The 27,335-nt window shown below is 59.5% G+C and overlaps 3 protein-coding genes across 16 annotated transcripts; 2 read left to right on the forward strand and 1 right to left on the reverse strand.

Moving 5' to 3' along the window:
• Positions 1-3,399: 3,399 nt before the first annotated feature.
• LOC308065514 (butyrophilin subfamily 2 member A1-like) lies at positions 3,400-5,205 on the forward strand (the record flags this gene model as incomplete). Its single annotated transcript, XM_080391574.1, has 3 exons — positions 3,400-3,417; positions 4,169-4,195; positions 4,619-5,205. The coding sequence occupies 3 exons, from the start codon at positions 3,400-3,402 to the stop codon at positions 5,192-5,194; spliced, it is 621 nt and encodes a 206-aa protein (XP_080247700.1). The 3' UTR covers positions 5,195-5,205.
• Positions 5,206-5,900: 695 nt separating this feature from the next.
• LOC308065662 (uncharacterized protein) lies at positions 5,901-22,305 on the reverse strand (the record flags this gene model as incomplete). 13 transcript variants are annotated; one of them, XM_080391829.1, is made up of 10 exons in its annotated part: positions 22,173-22,305; positions 18,129-18,212; positions 13,534-13,578; positions 12,553-12,591; positions 12,132-12,425; positions 9,233-9,265; positions 8,790-8,891; positions 8,292-8,316; positions 7,983-8,038; positions 5,901-6,286 (listed from the first exon to the last, which is right to left on the reverse strand). In XM_080391829.1, the coding sequence occupies exons 1-10, from the start codon at positions 22,204-22,206 to the stop codon at positions 5,901-5,903; spliced, it is 1,098 nt and encodes a 365-aa protein (XP_080247955.1). In that variant the 5' UTR covers positions 22,207-22,305. The 13 variants fall into 13 exon arrangements, 3 of the variants coding, with proteins under 3 accessions (XP_080247955.1, XP_080247953.1, XP_080247954.1); XM_080391827.1 differs by lacking the exons at positions 5,901-6,286; positions 12,553-12,591; positions 13,534-13,578; positions 18,129-18,212; positions 22,173-22,305 and adding an exon at positions 6,348-6,612 and having other exon boundaries at positions 9,233-11,693; positions 12,132-12,264; XM_080391828.1 differs by lacking the exons at positions 5,901-6,286; positions 12,553-12,591; positions 13,534-13,578; positions 18,129-18,212; positions 22,173-22,305 and adding an exon at positions 6,348-6,612 and having other exon boundaries at positions 7,983-8,082; positions 9,233-11,693; positions 12,132-12,264.
• Positions 20,411-27,077, forward strand: LOC308065663 (zinc finger and SCAN domain-containing protein 26-like). Of its 2 annotated transcripts, none has more exons than XM_080391830.1 (4): positions 20,411-20,640; positions 22,175-22,661; positions 23,456-23,645; positions 24,380-27,077. In XM_080391830.1, exons 1-4 carry the CDS (start codon positions 20,549-20,551, stop codon positions 25,156-25,158), a joined length of 1,548 nt encoding a protein of 515 aa, XP_080247956.1. In that variant the 5' UTR covers positions 20,411-20,548; the 3' UTR covers positions 25,159-27,077. The 2 variants fall into 2 exon arrangements, with proteins under 2 accessions (XP_080247956.1, XP_080247957.1); XM_080391831.1 differs by having other exon boundaries at positions 20,413-20,640; positions 24,383-27,077.
• The last annotated feature ends 258 nt before the right edge of the window (positions 27,078-27,335 follow it).

A 27,335-nucleotide genomic window follows, 5' to 3' on the forward strand; every position in this document is an offset into this window, starting at 1 on the left:
ATATTATAGATAGATAGATAAAAAATATAATTATAGATAAACAGATAGATAACATACATATATACAAATATATATAATATAAACCCATACAAACACCTTGTAGGAGAAATATTTATGCTTCTGAGCCAGCGACAGCCTCAGAATCAGTTTTTAGGCACAATAATAACGTGGGCATGATCAATATTTCAGTTTTTCAGAGCATCAAGGTGAAAAAAAAAATACACACATATATATATATATATATATATATATGTACACATACTGAAATGTCCACATCACCTGATGAATCCAAACCAAACTCTTTACTGCCTACCTACTTGCACGTGGAAGTCCCCCTCGCCACTCACGTTTCTCCCGATGTGAAGGTATAGAGGGGCTGCTTCAGTAGACAGTTGGCATTCCCAGAGCTCTTTTATCTTCAGGAATTCCCAAGGTCTGTTGCTGAGATAACCCTGTGTTAAAATGACTTGGTCTTTCTACAGAAATGAGGGGTTCCACTTTCAACTAGCATTCCTGGGACGGGTATAATTTATTTTTTTTATTGTTTTAAGATACTGAATAATTAATATTTTTTTTTCTTTTCAGTAACTTCAAAGAAGGCCATACTAGTAGGTAAATGCTCCTTGAAAATGATGAGGTTATCCCCAAGGCATAAAAAATCAAGGACACTCTTCTAGGGGGGGTTGGTTTGTTGGGCATGAAGCTCAAAAGTAGCAGCCATCGGCATAAAGGGGTCGGTGGCAATTAGTCCCATTGTCCTTTATAATTAAGAGGTGTTGACCCCTCCAGAGGCAGCCTGGAGTAGATCACTGGGGTAACCTTCTGCTGCTTGCAAGATGCTGAACGAACAGATCCAAGGTGATCCAGTACGACTGCGCTGAGGTCCTGAGGGATATCCCTAGGGATGCTGCAATGGCTCAGGCAATGCCACCATCCCCTGCCAGGCTCACGCTCTAAATTTTTACGTTGTGATCCAGCAATCCGTGTGTTCTGATCTTTTGCCTCCTCCACTTTCGCCCGCTAGTAATTCTCCAAATTATTAGAGAAGAAAAAAAAAATAAATACCGAGGCTTGAGCCCTGGGCTGCCAAATTGCACCCCATGGCTTTGACCCAGGCAGTCGAGCGCGAAAAAATGAGCAGCACCCTCACAGTAAGGAATTTCTTACTAATTGCTAATTGAAATCGACCTTCTTTCTGTTGAAACCCATTCCCCCTTGCCCTGCCTGCCCCTGCCCTCCTCGCTGAGCATCTCCGCCTTCTCCTGAGCATCTCCAACCCCACCATTTCATGGTCACTGTGGCCAAGGCTGCCTTGGAGCTTCACATTTGCCACCAGCCCCTACTTGTTGGTGAGCACAAGGTCCAGCATAGCCCTTCTCCTCCTTGGCTGGCTGGAGTGAGATGGATTGAGGTCCCCCTCCCATGGCAACTTCAGTTGAAAGTCCTCTTCACAGCTCAGAAAGCCCACAGCCAGAGATGCTCTTCATGGACCCCATCATCTCCCCATCGATGAGGTTTCTCAAAACAAATCCCATGGTCCAAGTGGTCTGATCCTTGTCTTGACTTGGGAGGTGAGGGATGGACTTCCTACCTCGACCCCAAGGGACCTACAAAGCAACCAGATGAGAGACATTCATCTTGTAGGTACCTAAAAGAGGTCAGGTGAAGGTCAACTCAGCTTTCCAGCTAACAGTTAGGATCTCCTCCAAATTTCTCTGCTAATTCACCTCCTGGCTTATTTCATTTTGCAATTCTCCGTGCAACTGCACCTTGGTGACCTCAGCAAATAGATGAAGTCAATCGTGGGTGGTCCTATGTTGGTGCATTCCTGGAGAAAAAGAAAGGAAAAGTATTCAAGAGAACGTTGCAATTGAAGTTTTGAAATCTGATTAAAATGTAGACGTTAAGAATCATGTATCATTTCTTTCAGAAAAACAAGCATTGGAGGAAAAAATAGGTAAGAACACAGTTTCCCTGTTCCTTTGAGCACCTCTAGGGTGCATACTACTTACATCCCCAGAAGAGCAAATGAGAAGTAGATTTTTTATAGATTAAATACTCCTGGGTGAGTCTGTTCCCTTTAACAAGCATTTTTAGACCCATTTTCGAGTATGATTATAAATTCCAAAATGATCCATTTCCCGATAAGCTTTAGGAATCAAGGGAAATGAAATAATTGAAAAGCTCAGCTCATCCTTTCTAACATCTAAATTCAACCAACTGGTCAGCCGGTAATGCTTTTTCTTTTTTCTTTGTTGTTTTGCTTGTTGATCAACGTAGAAATACAGAAGAAAACACAGGAAGCAGGTAAATATAGTTCTGCAATTAAGATAATGTCAATCAATTCTTACCAATAGGTGTAGATGAGAGAATGAAAAGAAGCTGCTTCATAGGAAAGCCTAGCAACTTGCCTTCACTTAAATGATTCTTACTTCTTCTTTGTTTCTAGTCACCGTTAAAAGTTATTTTTTTAGTGTGGCTGCTCTTGCACACTTTTCTGCCGCTGTGCAAACCCTATACTGGGAGGCTTGCTGACCCGCCCTAACCTGCTGCTCCTGATTTATTCCACTTCCCAATTATTCCAACCACTGTAGCCAGCATCACAAAGCCCCCCCAGAATTACAGCTTGGACTCTATCCGGAGAAATATTGGCTTGGGATGTTGAGGGACGTACAACCAGTAGGGAAAACACCTTGTGGTGCTTCCCCTTCTCTCCCTGCTTCATCCCTTGATGGAGATGCCCAGCTGGAGGGGACACATATGGCAAAGACCCCCCTTGGAGGTCAACTCCGTTTGGGTGAGGTGCCCTCCTGAGAAGCAGGCGCAGACTTCAGGGCATCTCAAGTCATTAATTTGACTTACAAATTGCAAGCGTTAGGTTGTGCCTGTGAACAGCGAGTAGATAAATGGCCTGAGAGGACAGATGGAAATACAGCAAGGAGGATGCTAGCGGTGCCCTTAATACTCATCAGCAACATTGCTAATTGCATCCTGAGGACTCGAAGCATAGATACCCGCGTCGGGTCGCTTACGGCTGTGTACCGGACCATTCCGCCTTCATTTGGGTGGGAATTCCGCTGTTGGTACCGGGATCTATAGGTTCTGCTGGGATGCACAACTAAGGCAAGAAGGGCAGGAAAAAGAAAGAATAAAAAGAGTGCCATCCCTCCAAAGTGTAGAGACCGTGCAGTATAGGGCCATTAACACCTGGCTTTTATCCACAATGTATGCTTATAGGAATTTGAGACGACAAGTTTTCACGCAGCACATTTTAAAGGAAAACATCAATCCAGGATTTGCACCACGATAAAAATAATTCCTTCCGATCTCACCCCTTCATCGTTATCTCCTCGAGTTTTCATTGCACTAATTCCTGTTGTTCCTTTACAGAAGTGTCCGATGACAGTAATCAGATCGGTAAGAAAACATCTTGTAAAAAAATTATATTTTAAATTTTTTTAATAAATTTTGATATAGAAATATAAATGTTGATAAAAAATATATTTTTATCAACCTTATGATCAATAAAGCAAGTGTTCAGATGAGCCCGACTATGCCAGCCATGAGGTTGAAGCCAAAGCAAATCTCTCTCTGCAGTGAGGTTTGCATTTCTCCTTCCAGAGATGCTCTGGGCTATGAATAATCCTCCTTCCAGGAAGTTTTTCTTCCTTAAAAATTCAACCAAAGCTACAGACACCTACGGCACATCCCGTGTTTTCCCCTTACAAATCGCATCGCCATCCAACGTTCCAATGGCAGGCAAGAAATTAATTTCCTCCACCCAGCCCAGCTGGCCAACTTCATGTCCTCCAAACTGTTCACCCTGCCACGAAGCCTCCAAAATTTAAAGCACACAAATTCTAAAAAACTCCTGGCACCGGCATGTCGCTAGAGCTCTGACTATGGGGAGTTGCCCGACTACCTGAAAAAGCCCTCACAAAAATCCATTTTATTAATTAGAGCAACTTTCCCTTTTAGATCAACTGAAAATGGAATGTGGTAAGTGGTTTAAAAGATTTTTTTTAAGGGTGTACGTACGGGAAAATGAAGCCAGCCCCCGGGTAGAATCGTGATGATGATAATTGCACATCGATAGAAACACAGCAGGGGACAAGGACCCAGAGCGCAATAGATCCGTAGAACGCTATTCTCTCTTTCCTTCCCGTAGGATTTTGGGAAGCCCGGAGCCACGCAGGTAAGCGGGTGGGAGGAGGGGGGTGAAAATTCCCTGGCCAAATGTCCAAGCCACCCCCAGGTGGCAACGCCGCGGCGTGGGGGATGTACCAGCTGCGCTGGGGTCACAGCAATATCGCGGGCTTGGCTGATGGGAAAAGGGTCCGGGATGATGCGAAGAGGGAGGGAAGGGGCTGCTGGGATGCGTCACTGCCCGGGGTGGGATGCGGGGACAGTGCTGGAGGGGACGGGGCGACGGATGGGGAAGGGAAGGAGATGCCCTGTGGAGGGCGGGGAGGACGCGCGCCCCGCAGGGGACGTGGCCGCGAGCACCGCGGTGCCCCTCGGGCCATCGGCGGCTGCGGGGAACGCAGGAATTCCTGCTGGAGTCACGCCAGGACGGCTCCCAGCCGGAACACTTCACCCGTAGCCCCGCGCCCACTAGCTCACCGGCCCATCCCCCCGTTGCCCTGCAGTTCCCGTGAGGCTGGATCCCGACGGCCGAGCCCTGGAGCTGCGGGTGCCGGCGGCCCCGGGCGCGGAGAGCGAAGCGTCGGACCCCGACGGCACCTGCGCCGGCTCCGCAGTCCCCGTGCTGGTGGGAAAGGAAGGGTTTGCAGCCGGGAAGCACTACTGGGAGGTGGCGGTGGGCGATGGGCAGGACTGGGTGCTGGGGGTGCTGGGGGACGCGGGGGGGCAGGGGGAGGAGGGGGCGCCCTGCGGGGAGGGGGAGGGCTGCTGGGCGCTGCACAGCTCCCGGGGGCAGGTTTACTCCAGCGGCGGAGGCAGCGGCAGCGAGAGGCTGCAGCGGGGGGCTGCGGTGGTCGGCGTGCTCCTGGACCTGGAGGGAGGGCAGGTGAACTTCTACGACGTGGAGCAGACGGCCGTCATGGTGCCAGCGCCCCTGGGGCTCGGGAAGGGACGCGCGGGACGGTTCTACCCGTTCCTGTCCCGACGGGAAGGGACGGACACACCGCGCATCCTCCCGGTCTCCACCCCTCCCCCGCTGAAGCTGCTTTAAAGACACCCACGGGCTGAGGGAGAGACCCTGCCCTGGGAAGAGGAAGGGGAACGGCAGATCCGAGGCGTCGGTGATGTACAGCGCAAGGAGGCGACGCCAGAGGCTGCAACAGGGGGAACGAACTGGGAAAGGAAAAACCAACCGGCTGAAAGGAGACCGGACTCGGATTCAGCCCCCGCCAGGCAGGATCCCAGTCCCAGCAGAGCTCGCGGAAGCCTGACCAGGACACCGGCGCGTTCGGTTGCTCCGGGATAACGGCACTTTAGGGGATGTCGTGCCTTTCCCTCTGCCGGCAACGCGCGTGGTACCCAGCGCTCCGCCGATGTCGGGCTCAGCACCTCCGCCGGCGCCGGGCGGGCCCCGTCCTGCCGCTGCCGTATCCAGCAATGGAATAAAACGTCTTTTGGAAGGAAAAGAGCGGCGTCTTTTATCGTCGTGACCCTGCAGCTCATTGGGACGTTTAGGGCAGGAAGAGTTAAAGGAGAGGGCACGTGTTCCAGCAGGGCACTGAGGGTGCCTTGTTTCCCTGCGAGGCTGCGAGGGGTTGACCCTCCCTCCTCCTCACTGGGGGGAAACTGGGAGGAACTGGAAGCAGGAAACTGATGGGTAACAGTACAGATGGAGCAATCACTCACTAATTGGGTAAAAAGAGATTAGGTTGGGGGGATTTAACCCGATTTACTGCAAGTTGGCAAAAAATATTCCATTACTCGTTTGGGTATGGGGAAATGAAAGACAGAGGAAGTTTCCAATCCACTTCCACCCTTTCCCACGCTCTCCCCCACACCCAGCCCCACTCTAGCCACTCTTCCCTCACCTTTCTACCCCCGGAGGTTCCGCGGAGTCTCCCCGGCGAGGGGCTGGGGTGATGCCGGAGGGGTTTCTCTGTGCCGCTCCTTGCCTCTCCCTTGCTCCCCTGGGGGTCCTCCGTGGGCTGTGCTGCCTTCCAAGGTATCCCTGCTCCGTCATCCCCTGGCTGCCAGCCCTTCAGGGGGTACCTGCTCTTGGAGCCCTCCTTCTCCTCCTCTGACCTACTCATGTTCCTTTTTCTTTGGGGCCGTTGTGCTGTAACCCCAGCCGGCAACGTGACTGCTGCTCGCCGCCTCGGGATGGGGCAGAGGGTCGGAGGCGTAACAGTGACAAAACGCATGGGTCGAGATAAAGGCGGTTTAATAATGAAACAAAAAGCTGCACAAGCAAGTGAAGCAAGCCCAGGAATTCATTCACCACTGCCCACGGGCAAGAGGGGCGTTCGGGCGTCTCCGAGAACGCCGGGCTCCATCATACGCGGTGGATACGTGGGAAGACAAACACCATCATTCTGGATTTTTCCCAGTGCCGGGGCGTTACCGGGGCTGGCCAGAGGAGCGGGTCACGGTGGCGTAGGTTGAGGTGGTGTTCATCGCCTGCACGAGAGGCTGCAGAAACGCCGGGGTTTATTTTTGTGGGCTGCAAGCCCGGCGCCAGCACCCAGCCCCAGGCTGGAGGGGCATCGGAGGGAGCCAGGCGCTTTGGAAGACCAGGCTGGGTGCACAAAGTAGCAAAAAGAATATCAGATTTGGGGCAATATCGTGTTTCTGGCTGGGTCCTTATTTCTTATTTGGGGGCAGGTCTGCTTGAAAAGCCTCGATATTTTACAGAAGTGTTTAGGCATGAACTAATTTTCCAGGAGAAATGTTTGCGGAAGAAACGGATTAAAAATAAAATGAAATAAAATTGACTTCATGGAAAATATATCTTGTTGTTGGAGAGGTGCCAGCTATTGCGGGCAGAAAGGGGCATCAGGTGAGGCAGGGGCAGGCAGCCACAGAAAGAAATCTCATTTTCTCCAGGTGAATCCATTGAGTTCCCAGTGGCAGTGGCACCGTGGGACTCCACCCCACCCAAGCCACCAGCACAGACCCCAGCCAGCACATCCCACCCCTGGGGACCCCGCTCCCCCGTTTGCCACCAAAGCTGCGCCACGACTTACCCTGTGACGTCCAATGTAGTCAACGCTGACGTCTGGGGGGGGACAAAACCTGCGCTGTTAGCCCTTGCTTCTCATGCTGGGGAGGGACAAGACCCCCACCACCATCCCCCTGCGTCGAACAGCGTATCCTTGGGGGTCAGGGATGAATCCCCTGCCCTGCCCCCCCCGAATTACCCCCCTCCTGGCTGCAGAGCAAGCAGCCGTCCCGCCTGTGCGTGCGGAGCAGGGATGCTGCTGGGTTTTGGCTGCATCTTCCCCCGACCCACAGCATCTTCTCGCTTGCCCAATCCGCAAACGTTTCTCTGCCCCTCTGTCCCCGCGTGGGAAACCGAGGTCACCCTGCAAATAGAGCGAGGGCAGGGAGATACCCCGCTCCCCCAAGCCGCAGCACCCCTGTGTCACTGCAGCCTGTGGTTTCAGAGGCAGCAAGATGTTTTTCTCCACCAACACCCAGAAATGCACCCACTTCCTGCGCTGCTGCACCCTGCTTCGGAGCAGAAATTGTCTGGAAATGAGCAGCAGAGTGGGTTAAGCAGCAAGCCTGGGGAGGGGGGGCTGGATTGCAGAGCGGGGGGGCTGGGAGCGTGTTGGGCAAGTCCCTGCCAGCAAGTGGGGTTGCTCCCCTCGCTTCTTGTCACCTTTTTTCTGCAGGCAGAAGCTGGGCTGCGCATGCAAGGAAGAAGCAGGGTGCAATGCAGCTGGGGGGATTCTGCCCTGGTTCAACGAGCAGGATTTTTGAGCATCCCACTGAGATTGCACGTGGGGAGGGGGAAGGTCCTGCGTGGGTCCCCCCAGGGTGGGGGAAGTGGTACTCACACTGTATTTCATTGTCGTTGCTTGCTTCAGCCTCGTGGCTGGGAACTCGCTGCTGCCTGGGCAGGAGGAGGGGGAAAAGGTTTTGGGCTCTGTGTCCTGCCTGCAGTGGGGCCATCTGAGTCATTGCAAGGGATGATGCAATTGCATCGGGGCCACGGCTGGAGTCAGGGTCGGGGCAAGCCCTGCTCTTCCCTGCCTCCATCACGGGCACAGTCCGTGCTGCCCCCGGCCAAGGACCACCCCAGGGTGCCCGGGATGCCCCTGTCTCCATCACCCCCAGCCCCCCAGCCAGGAGGGATTGCTGCTCACCTTCGGCATCTCTCTCCGCAGCCCACTGCAAGGACAAAAGGGAGCGGTGAGGAGGCAGAGCTACCTCACAGCCCACCAAGATGATGGGCTCGACCCCCACACCTCCCTCGCAGAGGGAATTTTCAAGCCCAGCCATGAATCCCATTTCCCAGACTGACTTTTCCCAAGCCGTGGGCAGCCCAGGTGTCCAGGAGCGATGCTGGCTCTGCTCAGGCCACCCAGGAGGCTCCCGTGCCCAAGGGGCTGGGAGCAGCTGCCTGCCAGGGGCAGGGGGGCATTTGGATGTGCCAGCCTGCTTTGGCTTCGATGTCACCCCAGAGGTAAAGACATCTTTATCTCAGCACCTTTGCTCCCCCCGGGGGATAAAGGCTCAGCTTCCTGCTGAAAGGGGGGTAAGGATCTGGCCATCCTAAACGGGCACGGGTCAGCCAGCAGCAGCCCCGGCTCAGGGTGCAGTTTTAGCTCGAGATTTACCCCCGGTTTCCCCAAATTGCTCACCTCGCTTCAAAAACCAGCAGCTGACGGCAGCCAGGAGGAGGACGGAGGCAGCCGCCAGTCCCAGCCCGATTCCTAAGTTAAGGGGGAGCAGGGGATCGGGAGCTTGGGGGAACAGAAAGTGTTGGGGAAGAGGAAGCATCACGCAAAGAGGAAGGAGAGGTCGGGACGTGCCCTTAGAGGTGGCCAGATCCCAGCTGATGAACCTCTTCGTGTGGTGGTGTCACCAGCCCGGCATCCCTTGTCCCTCAGCATCCCTCGTCCCCCGGCATCCCTCGTCCCCTGGCATCCCTTGTCCCCTGGCATCCCTCATCCCCTGGCATCCCTCGTCCCCTGGCATCCCTCGTCCCCTGGCATCCCTTGTCCCCTGGCATCCCTCCTCCCCCAGCATCCCTCGTTCCGATGCTGGGAGACACCGAGTGTGCAGGGTGGGGGGGATGACCGACCTGTGGGTGCTCGCTGGGTGCTGGACTCGCTGCCTGGGGGGAGGAAGGGACAGGGTGAGAGTCCAGCTCGCCTGGGAACTGCACAACGAAGCCACTGCAGGGACACAACAAGCACACCTGCCCCACCATCTTTGATGGTCGTGATAAATAAATAACTGCATGGCTGGGGCTGGGGGTTGGCACCAGCAGCAGCAGCAGCGCTGCACGCGTGTTCCTGATGCTGGGGCAGGAGAGGAGCTGGATGCTCGCCCGGCACTGGGACGAGTTTCTCCGGCAGCAAAGGCTGGGATGAACTGCACACAGACCTCAAGCATCCCAAGCACCCGCGGACACACCAAAGGGAATTACCGCCCCCCCCACCTTCCACTGGCATATCTGGGGTCCCATGGTGATGCCTGCCCATCTCCCAGCACCATGTCTCACCTGTGACAGCCACGTGCCGGGGGACACTGAGGGCAGAGCTCCTCACCCAGTTCTTCTCATCCTTGTGCTGGTACCCACACGTGTACCACCCTGCACTCTCCAGGGTGACGTTCAGCTCCATGACGTACATCAGCTGCCCCCGGGCAGCTCTCAGGCTGTACTTCTCCATCCCATCCTTGCAGAAGACAACTCGAGTGGCATCAGATTTCTGGTTAACGAAGCACTGTAACAAAACCAGTTCCCCCTCGCGAGTGCTGGAGGTGCTGAGTGAGAGGACCAGAGCCGGGAGGGTACCTGCAGAGATGGCACAGGGATGCCTCAGCAGCGTTCCTGGAGCCTCCTCCCCAGGCTCCACGCACGGGAGGCAAACCCCCTCTCCCGCCCCGTGCCCACCCCCCTTTCCCCATCCCAGCCCCATCACCTGGGATGCTGCAGATGCTCTGGGCGCTCGCACTGGCTCCTGCGGCATGGGGGAGGAGAGGGGCTGGGTTAGAGGGGCAGCGACCCAGCTCACCCACGCGCCCCTGCAGCCCCTCAGCCCCCTGGCTTCCCACCACCCCGCACCCCCTGCCTTGCCTTGGCTGCGCTGGGTGGGATCCCTGGCACCCTGACGCGCTCCGGCACCCACCGACACTGATGGATGCTCCCATCCATGGGGATGCACGGAAAATGTGCTGCATGCCCATGGCAGCGCGCCGGCTGCAGGACCCAACGATCCCCAGCCCCTCGCCAGAGCACCCCTCCGCCTCACACCCCCTCCCCAGCCCCCCGTGCCCAGCACCTGTCCATGCTGCCCCGCTCCCCAGCCCCCCAACAAAACTCTCCCCAACCCACCCAGCAGCAGCAGCAGCAGCACGGCAGGGCCAGCAGGAGACAGCCCGGTGCATCCCCCCAGCCCCAGCATTTCTCAGGGGGCTTCAGGAACCCTCTTTCCTCTGGGCAGCACCCCAAGATCTGATGGCCCCGTGGCTCGCAGCACACTGTGACGGCTCGTGCCGCGTGGCTGTGGCCAGCAGTGCCTTGGCCACCAGGAGAGGTGGGGGCCCCGCCTCAGCCCCCGCCATGGACACACAGGCCCCCCCCGTCACGTCCCCACGCCCCAACACCGCAGCACCAGCCGCCTTCGCCTGTTCTCGGGGGCAGCATCCTCCCGGCAAAGCCCCCCTGCCCCTTGCCCCCATGCTGATGGCAGCGGGGGGGTTGCAGACGCCCCTGCCGCCTGTGCCCTGGGCTGCGCCCACAGCTGCACGTCCCCAAAGCCCCGGGGACCCAGCAAAGGCCACCAGCCCCCCATGGGGACAGCAAAGGCCACCATCCCCTCCCAAAGCCTTTTGGGTTCCAGTCATGGGGGGCTCGTGAGTCCGTGGGTGGAAGGATGAGCCGGGGGGGCACGCTGGGGGCTGCGGACTCTGAGATGCCACCCCCACCCCAAGGGAAACCGTCGCATCACTGAGGGCAGGGAGAGCAGCCCCCTCCTCACACACATGACCCCACCAGCCAGGAATCCAGCAGCTCCCCCAGCTCTGCTCGGCAAAGACGGCAGCAACACCAGCCTCTGGCTTCGGGACAAGTCCTTTACTCCTCCTCTCCCACCCGGAGCCCACCCGGGGGGTCCGCCAGGGGCACAGGGACCAGCTTCCCCCCCACCCCCCAGTGCCCAGGGAAGGGCCCTGGGCTGCCGGCACCATCCCAGGCACTGGGAAGCGCTGGAGGGATGCAGGAGCTGGAGGACATCACTGGAGGAGGTTGCAGCGGGGAGGGCAGGGGGCTGCGAGGGCATCGGGGGGCACTGACGGCAAGGGGGGCGTCTCGGCGGCTCTATCTCTCCAGGAGGAGGGTGATGATGGGGGCGGACGACAGCAGGAGCAGGGTCAGGGCAGAGCGCAGGATCCAGATCCAGAGGGGCATGGCTGGCCATGGAAGGGACGAGGGTCACCGCCGGGACAAAGCTGGGATCAGGGGGAAGGGGATGCTGGGAAGGGCTGCGAGCAATCACCTACCTCTGGGGGGGGCGCGAGCTTGGGCGAGGGGCTGCCGCCTGTCAGGGAAATGCAGACGTCGCGTGTCCTACTGCCGGCACCAGAACCATCCCAGAACCCAGCAGAGCCCACCGCCCACCTCTTGCTCCATCACCAGCATGGGGACCACCCAGCCCATGCCACGTCCCCCACCTTCCCGCAGGGTTGATGGAGAGGAGCCCTGGGAGACCCCCCGGCTCAGCCCTAGATCCATTAGACCCCAGCCCCGGCTCTCTGGCCTTGCCATTTGCCCAGACCCCCGTCTGCGGGAGAGGTGGGTGCTGGAGGGAGTGGGGGTCCCCTGGGGCGCTGGGGGGGGATCTGTCTCTAGAACATCCCTTGGTGCAGCTGGGGAGCTCAGCCGGGGGACAAGTGCCATGCCCTGCCTGCATCCTCATCAGAGCCACGTGGCAGAGAGTGCCCTGTCCCCTCTGCCCACCCATGGGGTCGTGTCTCACCTGTGACGGCCACGTGCCGGGGGACACTGAGGGCAGAGCTCCTCACCCAGTTCTTCTCATCCTTGTGCTGGTACCCACACGTGTACCACCCTGCACTCTCCAGGGTGACGTTCAGCTCCATGACGTACATCAGCTGCCCCCGGGCAGCTCTCAGGCTGTACTTCTCCATCCCATCCTTGCAGAAGACAACTCGAGTGGCATCAGATTTCCAGTTAACGAAGCACCGTAACAAAACCAGTTCCCCCTCGCGAGTGCGGGAGGTGCTGAGTGAGAGGACCGGAGCCGGGAGGGTACCTGCAGAGATGGCACAGGGATGCCCCAGCAGCGTTCCTGGAGCCTCCTCCCCAGGCTCCACGCACGGGGGGCAAACCCCCTCTCCCGCCCCGTGCCCACCCCCCTTTCCCCATCCCAGCCCCATCACCTGGGATGCTGCAGATGCTCTGGGCGCTCGCGCTGGCTCCTGCAGCATGGGGGAGGAGAGGGGCTGGGTTAGAGGGGCAGCGACCTGGCTCACCCACGCGCCCCTGCAGCCCCTCAGCCCCCTGGCTTCCCACCACCCCGCACCCCCTGCCTTGCCTTGGCTGCGCTGGGTGGGATCCCTGGCACCCTGACGCGCTCCGGCACCCACCGACACTGATGGATGCTCCCATCCATGGGGATGCACGGAAAATGTGCTGCATGCCCATGGCAGTGCGCCGGCTGCAGGACCCAACGATCCCCGTCCCCTCACCAGAGCACCCCTAACCCTCACACCCCCTCCCCAGCCCCCCGTGCCCAGCATCCATCCAGGCTGCCTCGCTCCCCAGCCCCCCAACAAAACTCTCCCCAACCCACCCAGCAGCAGCAGCAGCAGCACGGCAGGGCCAGCAGGAGACAGCCCGGTGCATCCCCCCAGCCCCAGCATTTCTCAGGGGGCTTCAGGAACCCTCTTTCCTCTGGGCAGCACCCCAAGACCTGCTGGCCCCGTGCCTCGCAGCGTGCTGGGACAGCTCGTGCCACGTGGCTGTGGCCAGCAGTGCCTTGGCCACCAGGAGAGGTGGGGGCCCCGCCTCAGCGTCCTTGCAGATGCTACACCCGCTGCGGGTGCTTCTCCACCTCGTCCTTGCAGATGAGGGTGCAGGGGGTGCTGGTGACCCCGTCACGACATGCACTGGGCTGTATCGCCAGGCTGAGCAGAGGGGAAGTCGAGGGTCCAATGAGGACCCCCCAGGTCATTCTAGAGGGAAGGTCGGGGTGCAGGGATACCACGAGCCATCAGTTATGGCAGCAGGGCTGCAAAGTGCCAAGGACTGGGGAGGAAAGAGTCTGTTCTCCAAGGGTTTGTCCCCAGGGAACCAAACCTCTCTCCTTTCTCATCATCCCCCCCTCCACAGCTCATTTCTGGACCCATCCCGATGCTCACCATCACCTGGGGAGCTGCAGACGTCCTGGGTGGTCACGCTGGCACCTGCACGGTGGGGCAGGGAGAGTTTTGGATCATCCAGAGATCCAGGTCCAGGTCCCCATCACCCAGTCCGTGCTTGGAGAGAACTTCCCACCCCTGCCTCTTCATTCTGCATCTCCGCGGTCTCCTTGATGCTCCCCAAGGCTGTTTTGGGTGGGGTTGTGTTTCCCGGTGCAGGGCCCCGCTCACCCATAGCCCCATATGCCTCCCGTGTCAGGCAGGGCATCTCTTCTGGACCCTTCTCCCTATTCCCCAGGTGTCCTTGCCCTTTTGTCTCCACCTTAACCCATCCCAGAGCTCCGCACCCCAAGGAAAAGCCACCCAACTTCCCAAGTGCCACCTCTCCCTGCAGAAACCGCCTTCATGCCCAAGGTGACGCTTGCCATCACCACAAGGAAAGGGATTTTCCTTTCAATTCGGGATGATAAACACTACAAAGCTCGCTCCATCACCATGCCACACACACCAGAGCGTTTCTCTGGGTGCTCAACAGAGAACAGGAGCGGTAGTTCTACAAAAAAAAAGGAAACAAAGCAGCCATAGATATTTTTTGATGTATATATAGATATCTTTATCACCCTTCTGTTGCACCACAGGGGATGTGAAGTGACAATTTGGGTTTGCTGCTAAGAAACGTGGAGCTGGTGGGCTTTTCAAGCTGGTTCCCAGCCCCAAACCAGGACAGATACGTAAGGGGGTTATGCACAGCTTCTCTGCGTAAAAAAATAAATAATGAAGGTTAGACAAGCCCTTGCATAGATCTTCCATCAGCTTCCCATCAGAGGACCATGGATCCCACCGGAAGGATGAGCTCGCCTCAGCCACTGCTCCTCGCTGCAGCCGCTGGGTTCTGGGTGACCTCACTCTAAAAAAGAAAAGCTCTGCACGCTCAGAAACCGACCGCGCGAGCCTTTGGTCAGAGCGCTGACGAGCGCGGCCGGGCCTCTCATAATTATATTTAGAAATGAGATTTCCTCTCTTGTTCCCCAGCATCCACCTACCAGCACGCCCAGAAAGACGCCTGTCCCCACCATGCTTTGCTGGGCTTGAAGCAAAACTGGAAACAGCAGCAGCAGCTGCAAATCTGCAAGCCAAGGGGCCAAAAATACCCCAAATGTGGGGGAGGGCAGAGGGCTGGGAGCTGAAGGAGCTCTGCACGGCTGTCACCCCAGCTTCTATGCTGGAGGGTGAAGCAGACGAGCTGCATCTTCCCAACCGGCTGAGGAAGGTGTTAATTGGGGTGCCAGCACCCTAATTAATGCACCCCAATTAACGCACCGTGGTCACCAAGCCACTGCGGATACCCTGCCTGGATGAGATGCAGGTGGAGGTGGCTGCATCCCTCATGCGTCCCATCCCCTCCGGCTTCCCAGCTGGTGAGGGGTGATGCTCCAGCAGGATTCATCCTGCTTCGAGACCTCCCTGGCCTACACCAGATCCCCTGGGATGTTTGCTGGAGCTTTCCATGCAATAGCTCTCCTAGGATTGATGTTCCTTGGCGAGCTACACCTGTGGAAGAGGTTTCCCCTCGCTCTTCTCCCTCCCCCACCCGTTTTGGTGCCGAGGCATCACCTCCAGCTTTGCTTCCCAGCCTCCGATCACCAGGTTGGCTCCCAGCCTTCCTTCCCGACCGCGCAGCCTTGCTGCCTCGTGCCTCTGCTTGGCATCACCCCAAGCCCGTTTTAGGTGGGTTTGTTGTTCCAGGTGCTGAACTTCTCCTAAAAATCTCAAGGATTGATCCAAAGCTGATGACGAGAGCACCATCAGCCAAGGCCACCTGCTCAAGTTGGAAGATCAAGCATTATTCCAGACTCTTTTTTTTAATTATTATTTATTTTTTATTTTTCTCCTTGCTACTTAGACTCCTTCAATCCAGGAGCCCTGCTCCGTCTTTTCCACCCATGCCCTAAGCATTCGCACACCTCTGGCACCAGCACGGTGACCATGCAGCCCACCCTTCCCACATTCCTCCTGGATGTCTCCATCCAACCCCCACCCCTGCCCTTCTCCAGACTCACAGAGCATCCACAAGAGGATGCTGAGGAGCTCAGGATGGGAGCTTTGACCCCAACCCCCAATAATAAAATTTTCCCAAGGCAGCTTCATCCTCAGGCACAAATCCTGCATGCCTGATGCTAACCGTGCATCCCCCTGCCAGGTAGGGAAAGGACCGACGGGGTCAACAGGACCCTCTGGAGAGAAGGATGGAGCCAGGGAACAAACTGCAGTTCAGCTGCCTGCACCCCATCAGGTTCCACCTTCCCAGCTCAGCTCCGAGCTGCAACCACCGGCCAAACCTCTCCCTACAGGAGGGACACCCCCCTCCCAGCACCACAACGGCACCGGGGCTTTGAGGTCGCATGGTTAAACCTTCTCCAGCCCCAGGACGTCGGCGGTACGTGACTCCGCAGCAAACCTCAGCCTGCTCTCAGGCAGTTTTGAGAAGACAAACAAGCCCTGGCCCTTCTTTCATGAGTTTTATCAGGTTGTAACAAGAAAAAAAAAGAGCTGTGGTAGGAAATAAATCATCCCTTGTAACTGCTCCGCTGCCCCTTGGACCAGTTTGGATGCACCTTGGGAAAATGAGGGTTAAAAGGGCTTATTGGTGCTGGCATTTTTCCTTCGAGCTGCCACGCTTTCCAAACACGCCGGACATTTCCACACCAGCTGTGCTCTGGGATGAACTGTGGCTGTTTTCTGCTGTTTAAAGCTTTTGGTTTCCCTTTTCTCCCCACCTCTCCAAAGCTTCCTCAAGGCTAGAGAAGACGCAGACCACTGGAGACCCTTGCTGGACCTCTGGGACCTCACTCCACTTTCTCCCCAACATCGAGCCTAAGCCCTCCCCAAGTCCCCTTGCAGATGGGTGAGCAGATGGATGGAGGGGAAGGTGTTTTTTGGGGGGTACCTGTCACAAGTGAGGTCCCACAGGGCGTGATACGGGGCCCAGCGCTGGTTAGAATCCTCCTAAGTGATCTGGGTGACGGGATCAAGTACGCCGGGATGAAATTTACCGACAGGGAGCAGGGAAGCGGACACTTCGGGAGAGCCACCCTGTGGGAAGACCTGGACAGGCTGCAAGGGTGGGCTAAGAAAAACTTTCTGAAGTTCAACCAAGACAAATGTAAGGTCTTACACCTGGGAAAATAATCCTGGTGCGCAGGACAGGCTGGGATCTACCTGGCTTGGGGGGGGCAGCTCTGTGGAAAGGGATCTGGGGGTCCTGGTGGGACAACAAGCTCGATAGGAGGGAAGAACGTGCCGCTGAGGCAAAGAAAGCCAACGGGGCGCATCAAGAGCATCATTAACAGAGATAAAAATGTCATTATCCTACTCTACTCACTGCCTGTCAGGCCACCCCTGGAATACCGCATCCAGTTTTGGTCCTCACCATACAAAAAAGACATGGACAGGCTGGAGGGTCCGGAGAAGGGTCCTCAAGGTGATCAAAAGGAGCCCAGCATGTGAGGAAAGGGGGAGAGAACTGGATTTATTCAGCCCTCAGAAAATTAAGGCTTCGGGGAGACCTGCTCGTTGTGTTCCAGTCCTTGAGGCGTGGCTACAATAAGACAGAGACTCCCATTTTACCAGGAGTTCGGTGGAAAAGACGACGGTGAGTGGGTACCGAGTTACTCCTGGGGAGATTCCAACTGGAGACGAGGAAAATATTTCACTTTAAGAACAATCAGCCATTGGAATAAGCTCCCCAGGGAAGCGGTGGATTCCCCAGCGCTGAATACCTGGAATCTGGCTGGGCAGGGTGCTGGGGGTTTGAACTAGAGGATCTTTACGGTCCCTTCCAACCCAAAACCATTCTACAATTCCAGGATCTTGTCTACAGCAGGCTTTTACCAAGAAAGCTTGGACCAGATGATCCTTGAGGATCCTTCTATGACTCTGTAATCCCTGGGCCATTTCAGGGGGAGGCAGACAGGTGACAAACCCTCCCCACCTGGAAAGCTGAGGTACCTCTAGGTGCCTTTGTGATGCTGCAACACCTTCCTCCCCCACTTAGTCCAAGCCAGGGCAGGCGGGTGCACAAGCTTGAGGTCTGGTTTTGAAATCCAGGCTGGGAGACCCCAAGCGCACGGACAAGACGCATGTGAGTGCACCACCCCACCTCCAGTCGAAATAGCGGCTTTGGAGGGGGAAGGGGGTCCCTGTCTCGCTGGCACCCACAGCCACCCCGCAATAGGGGCCACCAGCCAGCGGACCCACCCCACCGTCCAACCTGACGGGGGCCAGCGCATCATCCAGCCTCGCCTCCCTCCTGATTCGCAAGCCCAAGGCATCTAAGGCAGGGCCAGGCGTTCTGGGCGAGCCAAGAAAGGACTCGCAGCAGCCCTGGAGGGCGGCAGGGGGAAGCCCAAAGGGATTTTGGCAGCAGCATCGAAGGGCTGGCAGTCGCGGCTGCCCTGGCGTCCCCCAGCACCTTCCTCTTGTGTTTCACAGGCTGGATGTGTGCCTCTAGGGCCAAAGAGCCCTTGGGTGGCCACGGAGACATAGGTGGCCTCCTGGCACACCGAGCATTGAGCCTCCCATCTCGGCCAGCCCACCTGGAAGCAGGGATACCTCGCCTGGAGCTCGTCGGTGAACGTGCATTTTTGTTTTGGCACAGCACTGGGCAGGCAGGGCTCGACCTGGGGGGAAAAGCAGAGGAGAGGGAAAATCTCAGCGATTTTTATGCCGCATGAAGGACGCACATCTCCCGTGGGAGCTATTTTCCTGCCTCCTGTCACACAGGTGGGGATGCCCAGCAGCAGCAGAAATGCATGCCAGATCCTGGAAAAGCCCAAAGATAAGAGCCCTGTCCTGCAAGAGCAGCTGCTGAGCAGGTGTGGGGTGCGGGAAGCTGGGGTGGGACAGGTAGATGCCCCCTGGAGCAGGGAGCGCGGCTCAGGCATCGTCAACCTGCCCCCAAAACGGAGAGCCCAGCTCAGTATTCACCATGGTCCCCCCAAAATGGGAAGCGTGACTTAGTGCTCATGACATTCCCCCCCAAAACGGGGAGCCCAGCTTGGTGCTACCGTATTGGCCCCCCAAACAGGGGAGGCTCAGGGCTCGTGATATTCCCCTGAAAAGGAGGAGCACAGCGATAGCCCCCCAAAACAGGGTGCACGGCTCAGCGCTCACAATAAAAGGGGGGGGGGGGGGGAAAGACAAAAAGGGGAGTGAGGAAAATTGAGGGGAAAGAAGGAAAGGGGGACGGGAAGGAAGGAAGGGAGGGGGAAAACAGGGAACATCATAGGGGGAAGGGGGGGAAGGCAAGGAGGCGGGGGAGGGAGGAGGCAGGGCAGGAGGGGGGCGGGGCAGGAGGAAGGAGAGAGACCAGCAGTTACCGGGGAGGGCAGGAGCGGAGCAAAGGCAGCGGGAAGGGGAGCGGGGCTCGCGGACCACGGCGCTGCCGGCCCCGCCCCCACACACCCCTGGGGGTCCCGGCGGCGGTGGGGCTGGCGAGACCCCGGCCCCGACCCCCGGCTCGGCCCGGTGCCGAGGCCGCCGGGCGCTAGCAGAGCCGCAGGGCCCAGCCCGGGCCTGCTTCCCGTGCCGCCTGCGGTGACCCGGAAGCTCAACCCGCCGTGGGCGGGACGGGGCAGGGCACCCACGGAGGGGGCACCCGGGGGGGGAGGACCGGGGTGGGGGGAGGACCCGGGGGGGGCACCCACGGGTGACGCCCCCCCCAGCACCCATCGCCCCCCCACATCCCCAGCGCCCGGAGGGGGCGTGCCTCCCCCGGCGCGGTCCCGCCTATTGCTTCTTTCCCGCCCAGCCACTGGCCCGCCGCGCTGTCACGCCCGCCTCCTGCCGGAGGGGAGGAAGTCGGAATGATTGACAGCGCGTTCCTCCAATGGGGTGCTAAGGGGGTGTTGCCCTCGCTGCCCCGCCCCGCCCACATGCTGTACGGTGGCTGAGGGGGGCCGGAGGAGGGGGGGGCGCAGGAGGGCGCGGAGTGGGGGAGGCAGGGGGGGTGGCGAAGAGGGGGATACAGTTTGGGGATGCAAAAGGGGGGTCCGTGGGGTGCACGTTTGGGCGTGCAATGGGAGTGTGAAGTGGTAAGGGGGGTGCAATGAGGAGGGGGCACAGTTTGGGGGTGCAGTAGGGGGTGCAATGGGAAGGGGGGTGCAATAAGGAGGGGTCACAGTTTGGGGGTGCAGTAGGGGGTGCAATGGGAAGGGGGGTGCAATGAGGAGGGGTCACAGTTTGGGGGTGCAGTAGGGGGTGCAATGGGAAGGGGGGTGCAATGAGGAGGGGGCACAGCTTGGGGGTGCAATGGAAAAGGGGGGTGCAATGAGGAGGGGGCACAGCTTGGGGGTGCAATGGAAAGGAGGAGGTGCAGTGAGGAAGGGTGCACAGTTTGGGGGTGCAATGGAAAAGGGGGGTGCAATGAGGGGGTGCACACTTTGAGCGTGCAATGGAAAGGGGGGAAATGAGGAGGGGGTGCACAGTTTAAAGGTGCAAATGGGGGGTGCAATGGAAAGGAGGGGGTGCAATGAAGAGGGGTGCAAAGTTTGGGGGTGCAAAGGGGAGTGCAATGGAAAGGGGGGTGCAAGGAGGAGAGGGGCACAGTTTGGGGGTGCAATGGAAAGGGGGTGCACAGTTTGGGGGTGCAATAGGGTGCAAAGGGGCATGCAATGAGAAGGGTGCACAGTTTGGGGGTGCAAGGGGTGCAAAGGGGGTGCAATGGAAATGGCGGTGCAATGAGGAGGGGGTGCACAGTTTGGGGGTGAAGGGGATGCAATGGAAATGGTGGTGCAATAAGGAGGGGGTGCAAGGGGTGCAAAGGGGGTGCAATGGAAATGGGGGGTGCAATGAGGAGGGGATGCACAGTTTGGGGGGCTTAGGTTGCCCCAGCTCCCCATAGCCCCCCCCCCCATTAACCCTTTCCCCGCCACCGCCGGCTCCGGGCTGCAGAGGGTTAAAGCCGGTCCCGGCGCTGAGTGACGGCGGCGACGGCCACCGCGGGAGGGGGGGGGGGATGGGGGGGGGGGCGGGGGGGGCATTGGGGCCGGGCCCGGCCGCTCCGACCCTTTGTGTGGCGAGCGGGGAGCGGCAGCGCCGGGACCCCAGGTGCGGGGGGGGCTGCGGGGCCGGGGGGGGGGTTGCAAAGGCGGGGGGGGAGGGGGCTGTGCAATGCCGGGGGGGCTTTGCATGGTCGGGGGGGCTGTGCATGGTCCTGGGCGGGGGGGTTGCAGGGTCCTGGAGGGGCTGTGCAAGGTCGGGGAGGCTTTCCATGGTCCGGGGCGGGGGGGCTTTTAATGATACCGGGGGGTCTGTGCAAGGCTGGGGGCGCTGTGCAAGGCCGGGGGGGCTTTAAAATGCTGGGGGGCTTTACATGGTCTTAAGGGGGCTTTGCATGGTCTTAGGGGGGCTGTGCAAGGCCAGGGGGGCTTTGCATGGTCTAGGGGAGGGGGTTGCATGGTCCGGGGGGGCTTTCAAGGTCCTGGGGGGGCTGTGCAAGGCCGGGAGGGGGCTTTGCATGGTCGGGGGGGGGGGGATTTGTAAGGCCGGGGGGGGAGTTGTTGCTTTACAAAGCACCCGGGGCTTTTGGCAAAGGGGGGGCACACTGCAAAGCCGAGGAGGGGGCTTTTGGGGGGGGTCCTGGGGGCTTTGCAAGGCCTGGGGCTGGGGGAAGGCACATGGCAAGGCTGGAGGGGGGGCTTTGCAAAGGCCGGGGGGGGGGCGCACTGCGGGGGTGGGGGGCATATTAGGTGGTGCTGGGGGCAGTGTGCAAAGCTGGGGGATCTGGGCTGGGGAGGGGCACACTGCAATGACCTGGGGGCTTTGCAAGCTGGGGGTGTGGTGGGGGTGTTGCATGCTTTTGGGGGGTGGGTTATAAGCTGGGGGGGTTGGGGCACATGGCATTGCAAGATTTGTGGGGCTTTTGCAAGGCTGGGAGTCAGCGAGGGTGGGGGGAGCTGTGGAGGGGGGGGGGGGGGCATTGCATGGTCCTGGGGGGGTGATTTACAAAACTGGGGGGCTGGGGGAGGGTCTTGCTAGCTTTGCAGAGCTCTTGCAAGTAGGGGGGGGGTGGTGAGGGAGGGGGTGCATGGCATGTTCCTGGGGGGGTCTCTGCAAGCCGGGGGGGGGGGGGCACATTGTATGGTCCTGGGGGGGCACATGGCATGGTCCTGGGGGGGGGCTCTGCAAACCTGGGGGGTGGGGGTCCACATTGTATGGTCCTGGGGGGGGCATTGCATGGTTCGGGGGGGGGGCTTTGCAAACTTGGGGGGGAGGTCCACATTGTATGGTTCTGGGGGGGCTCATGGCATGTTCCTGGGGGGGGTCTCCGCAAGCTTTGGGGGTGTCCAGCTGGAGGGTGAGGGGGGGCACACTGTATGGTCTGGGGGGGGGGTGCTCATCACATGGTCCTGGGGGGGCTCTGCAAGCTTGGCGGGGGGGGGGTCCACCTTGCATAGTCCTCAGCTGGGGGGTTATAAAGCTGGGGGGGGGGGCTTTCTGCAAAGCCATGCCCTGCTCCCCACCTCGCAGACCCCCCCTTCCACCCGCTGCTTTGCAAAGCCCCCCCCCCCGTTGTACCCCCCCTGAGGGTTTTTTGGTTTGTTTGTTTTTTTTGGGGGGGGGGTCGACACGACACTCACAGTGACAGACGCAGCAGCATGGAGACCCCGACATCGCGACCCCGCTGGCGACTGCAACCGGAGGGGGGGGCCCACCGGCAGCCCCCCGCCCCCAGCTCAGAGGACGCAGAGGGGCCCCCCCGACGGTGCTCCCGGGGGGAGTGGGGACGTCGCTTGGTCCCGGGGTTCCCTGTTGGGGGGGGGATGGCGGGGGCCGGCATCGAGCTGCGCCGGTTGCGGTTCCGGCAGTTCCGGTACCAGGACGCGCCGGGGCCGCGGGCCGTTTGGCGGCGGCTGCGGGAGCTGTCGCGGGGGTGGCTGCAGCCCGAGCAGCGCAGCAAGGAGCAGATGATGGAGCTGCTGGTGCTGGAGCAGTTCCTCAGCATCCTGCCCGAGGAGATCCAGAGCTGGGTCTGGGTCCGGCACCCCCAGTCCTGCGCCCAAGCCGTTGCCTTGGCCGAGAGTTTCCAGTTGGGACTGGGAGAGCCCGATGGGATGTGGGAGCAGCAGGTGAGGGGGGGGGGGGGGGGCGCGCAGCCTGCTCCCTGGGGTGGGCAAGGAGTAGGCAGCCTCCTGGACCCCAAAATTGGGGATGACACCCACACCCCCCCTTTTGAGCTTTGTGTTTAGGATTGATCCCACAGGACAGCCCAGAATCGGAAAGGCAGAGGGGTGGGGGTCCCAGGCACCCAGTCCCCCACCCCTACAGCCCCTGGGGGTCCTGGGCACCCAACTCCCCCCCCCCTCCCCCAACAGCCCCTGGGGGTCCTGGGCACCCAGCTCCCCCACCCCTACAGCCCCTGGGGGTCCCAGGCACCCAACTCCCCCCCCCCCCCCCCAGCAGCCCCTGGGGGTCCTGGGCACCCAGCTCCCCCACCCCTACAGCCCCTGGGGTCCCGGGCACCCAACTCCCCCCCCCCCCCCCCCCCCCAACAGCCCCTGGGGGTCCTGGGCACCCAGCTCCCCCCCTCCTACAGCCCGTGGGGGTCCCGGGCACCCAACTCCCCCCCCCCCCCCCCAACAGCCCCTGGGGGTCCTGGGCACCCAGCTCCCCCCCTCCTACAGCCCGTGGGGGTCCCGGGCACCCAACTTCCCCCACCCCTACAGCCCCTGGGGGTCCCGGGCACCCAGTTCCCACCCCTACAGCCCCTGGGGGTCCCAGGCACCCAAATCCCCCCACCTGTACAGCCCCTGGGGGTCCCGGGCACCCAGCTCCCCCACCCCTACAGCCCCTGGGGGGTGGTCCCAGGTATCCCACTCCCCTCTTCACCCCCCGGGTGCCCCTTTCTCCCTGGGTTCTGCAGGTGATGGTGCGCGTGAAGGTGGAGGAGGTGGCCCCAGGGGATGTGGAGGACCCTGAAGTGGCTGGGGACCCCCCAAGCCCCCCACCCGAGTCACCCCAGCTACCCTCCGGGGATGGCTGGCAGGAGGAGGTGGCCCTGGGCAAGGTCAAGTGTGTCCCCAAGGAAGAAGAGCAGTGCCCGCAGGAAGCAGGTGAGGGGCTTGAGGAGAGAGACGCTGCACCACCACCCCCACCCCCCCAAAAAAAGGGGGGTGAAGAAGCCACTGTAGGAGCCAGGGGAGCTTGGAGGTGGTGGGGTACAGTCAGGTTCTCCCCATGGATGTTCCTCCTGGCTCTTCTTTGGGGTAGTTTTGGTCTTGGTGGAGGAGAAGTGGGAGAAAAAAAGGGGGGAAAGGGTCAAAAATGAGGTTCTGGCACTGGGAAAACTCTTGGGGTGTTGAGGAAGGAGAAGGATGTGACCCCAAGATGGTCTCCAGATGGTGGTGCCACCACTTGGGAGCTTGAGCCCAGTTGTGGGAGGAGAAAGGTCTCCTTGGGCTCCTACGCCAAAATGAATCCAGTGGAAGGGCTGGGAGATGTATCTGAGGTGAAGACAAGCTGATGATTGATGTCCCCCAGGAGCCTGGTGGCTCCAGGACTGGGTTCCTTCATCCCAGAGTTGTGACACGGGTGAAGGTGAGGTGGTGGCTGATGTCCCCCACGAGCCTGGTGGCTCCAGGATGGAGCTTCCTGGTCCCAGAGGAGATGCAATGTGGGTGGTGGGGTGATGACTGAAATTCTCCATGAGCCTGGTTTCTCTCCATGGTGGAACATGGAGCATCTTCCCCCTTGCTGGAGGAGATCCAGGGTGGTGGCGTTGGAGGAGAAGGGTGGTGTCCTCCCATGGAGAACCAACTCAAGAAGCTGCTTCTTCCCCCCCACCCAGCAGGTCCCACCATGGCGAGCAGCGACCCAGAGGTGCCCATCTTGCAACGGCAAGACCTGCAGCACCCACCCAGCACCCTCCAGGATGTCCCAAGCGCCGCCACCCCAGCCCGGAGAGGGACCCACCGGCGACAGATCCCTCGGGATCCCACCACCTTCCCCCAACCCCTCCCCCAGGCTCTACCCAGACCAGTAGAAGCCACCGGGAGCCCAGCGAAGCCCTGGGTTAAGCGGGAACTGTCAGCGCAAGGGAAGGAGCGTCCATATCCCTGTGGTGAGTGCGGCAAGACCTTCGGGCGCTTGACCCACCTGAAGACCCACCAGCGAACCCACACGGGGGTCAAGCCCTACGCTTGCAGCACTTGCGGCAAGAGCTTTGGCCACCTCTCCACCCTGACCACCCACCAGCGTCTCCACACGGGCGAGCGCCCTTACGGCTGTGGCGCCTGCGGCAAGACCTTCACCAACCCCTCGGACCTCAACAAGCACCAGCGGTCGCACACGGGTGAGCGGCCGTACCCCTGCGGTGCCTGCGGCAAACGCTTCAGCCAACAGTCCAACCTCACCATGCACCAGCGCAGCCACACGGAGGAGCGCCCCTACCCCTGCAGCGCCTGCAGCAAACGCTTCAAGTACTTGGCGGACCTGACGGTCCACCAGCGCTCGCATACAGGCGAGAGACCATTCCCCTGCCCCCACTGTGGGAAGAGCTTCAGCAACAAGTCCTCCCTTGCCCGCCACACACGGATCCACGCTCGGGTGGCCTCCAGGGACAAGTGATGGGCGTGGGGGCGGTGGGGGGAGGATGAGGAAGGGGGGACCGCGTCGTCCTGGTGGTGGTGGGGAGGACCATGGGGTGGGGTGGGCCTGGTGGGCACCCCGCGTGGATGGGGATGGGGGGGGGGTTGCTGGTTGGTGGGACGTAGGGGATGTGGATGGGGGTGATTTGCCGGGAGGAGGTGCAAAGTGGGTGGTGGGATGAGCAGTGATGTTCTCCATAAGCCTGGTGGCTCCAGGACTTGGTTCCCTCATCTCAGAGATGTGACACGCGTGAAGGTGAGGTGGTGGCTGATGTCGCCCACGAGCCTCTTGGCTCGAGGACTTGGTTCCCTGGTCCCAGACGAGATGCAACGTCGACAGTGGGATTATGAGCTGATGGCTGATGTTCTCCATGACTCTGGTGGCTCCAGGACTTGGTTCCGTGGTCCCAGAGATACGACACAAGTGAAGGTGAGGTGGTGGCTGATGTCCCCCATGAGCCTGGTGGTTTCAGGATGCAGCTTCCTGGTCCCAGAGGAGATGCAACGTGGACAATGGGATGATGACTGACATTCTCTATGAGCCTGGTGGCTCCGTGACTTGGTTCCCTGGTCCCAGACGAGTTGCAACGTGGACAGTGAGATGATGAGCTGATGGCTGATGTTCTCCATGACCCTGGTGGCTCTAGGACTTGGTTCCCTGGTCCCAGAGGAGATGCAACGTGGATGGTGGGATAAAGAACTGATGGCTGACGTCCCCCATGATCCTGGTGGCTTCCTAGTCCTTCCCCCCTCTTCCTCCAGCCACCTCCACCCTGCCCCCCCCCCCAGGACCCCTTCCCTCTCTTCCAATTCCAACTCACCTTTTTTCGCCCTCTTTTTTGTTTTTTTTTTTGTTTTTTTTTTTTTTTATATATATATATATTTATTCACCCCTTCCCTGGCCTTAAATTTCAGAGACCAACCTACCTCACCAGCCGCTTGCCCTGCCCCTCCCGCATGTCCCCTCCCCCCATTTTTGCCCCCCTTTTTAGCCGACTTGCCGTGCTGCTTCACAGGGTTTATTTTAATTGCAGCATGCAATTAAATGTTGGTTGCGACCCAAATGCATCTGTGGCCCCAGCGCATGCAGTTGCAGCGATGCAGCACGGTGCTGCAGAGGTTTGCAACGCAACGCTGCCTGCAGATCTGGCCCTCCCCCCCCTCCCCCCAAGCTGTGGTGCATGCTTGCAGCATGCGATTGCAGGGATGCAGCGGGGTTGGGGCAGCGCTGCATGGTTGCAGCACACTGCCACGCAACAGGGCAACGGGGGTCGTGCCCTGGATGTGAGGTTGGTGTTGCAGCTGCAGCGGTGCTGCTGGTACAGCGTGCGCAGCATTGCACGGCAGGTTGTCCGCAGCTCTGTGCATTGTGTTTGCGCTGCAGCATCGTGTTTGCAGTGCAGTGCAGCGCTTGCACTGCAGCGTTGCATTTGCATTGCACTGCATTGCACTGCAGTGTTGCGTTTGCATTGCAGCATGGTGCTCGCACTGCAGCGTTGTGTTTGCACTGCACTGCATTGCACTGCAGCGTTGCATTTGCATTGCAACACCAGGCTTGCACTGCAGCATTGCCATGCAGTGCAGCACTTGCACTGCAGTGTTGTGTTTGCATTGCAGCGTGGTGCTCACACTGCAGCGTTGCATTTGCATCACACCACCAGGCTGGCACTGCAGCATGACGTTTGCGTTGCAGCACCTGCACTGCAGCACTGCATTTGCATCGCAGTGCCAGGCTCGCATTGCACTGTTGTGTTTGCCTTGCACCGCAGTGTTGCATTTGCAGTGCAGTGCCAGGCTTGCACTGCAGCATTGTGTTTGCATTGCACTACAGAATTGCATTTGCAGCGCGTTGCATTTCAGCAGGTCCTTGCAATGCACTGCACCCCCACCCCCCCCACCCCCGAAGGAATCTGGGGTCCCCCCAGACCTCGACCCCTCCCAACCCCCCAACTTTCGCAGGGGCACCCCTCCCCCAGACCCCCCCAAATCCCCCTGGACCCCCCCCCAGCAGCCACTTCCCCACCCCCACCCCGGTGGGCGGGTCAGACCCCTCCCCATGCTCCCATTGGTCAGATCGCCTGTCACTCCTGCCTTGGCGGGAAGGGGGGGAGGGGTTTAACCCCTTGGGTGCGGGGTGGGGGGTCCAGCCCCCATCCC

This window comes from Falco punctatus (genome assembly GCF_963210335.1).
Source record: "Falco punctatus genome assembly, chromosome: 6".
NCBI lineage: Eukaryota > Metazoa > Chordata > Aves > Falconiformes > Falconidae > Falco > Falco punctatus.

Coding starts and splice junctions, on each gene's coding strand:
- LOC308065663 (XM_080391830.1), top strand. CDS start 20,549: ATGGGGGGGGGGGCGGGGGGGGCATTGGGGCCGGGCCCGGCCGCTCCG. Junction 20,641..22,174: donor CGGCAGCGCCGGGACCCCAG/GTGCGGGGGGGG, acceptor CGACACTCACAG/TGACAGACGCAGCAGCATGG. Junction 23,646..24,379: donor GCAGTGCCCGCAGGAAGCAG/GTGAGGGGCTTG, acceptor CCCCCCACCCAG/CAGGTCCCACCATGGCGAGC.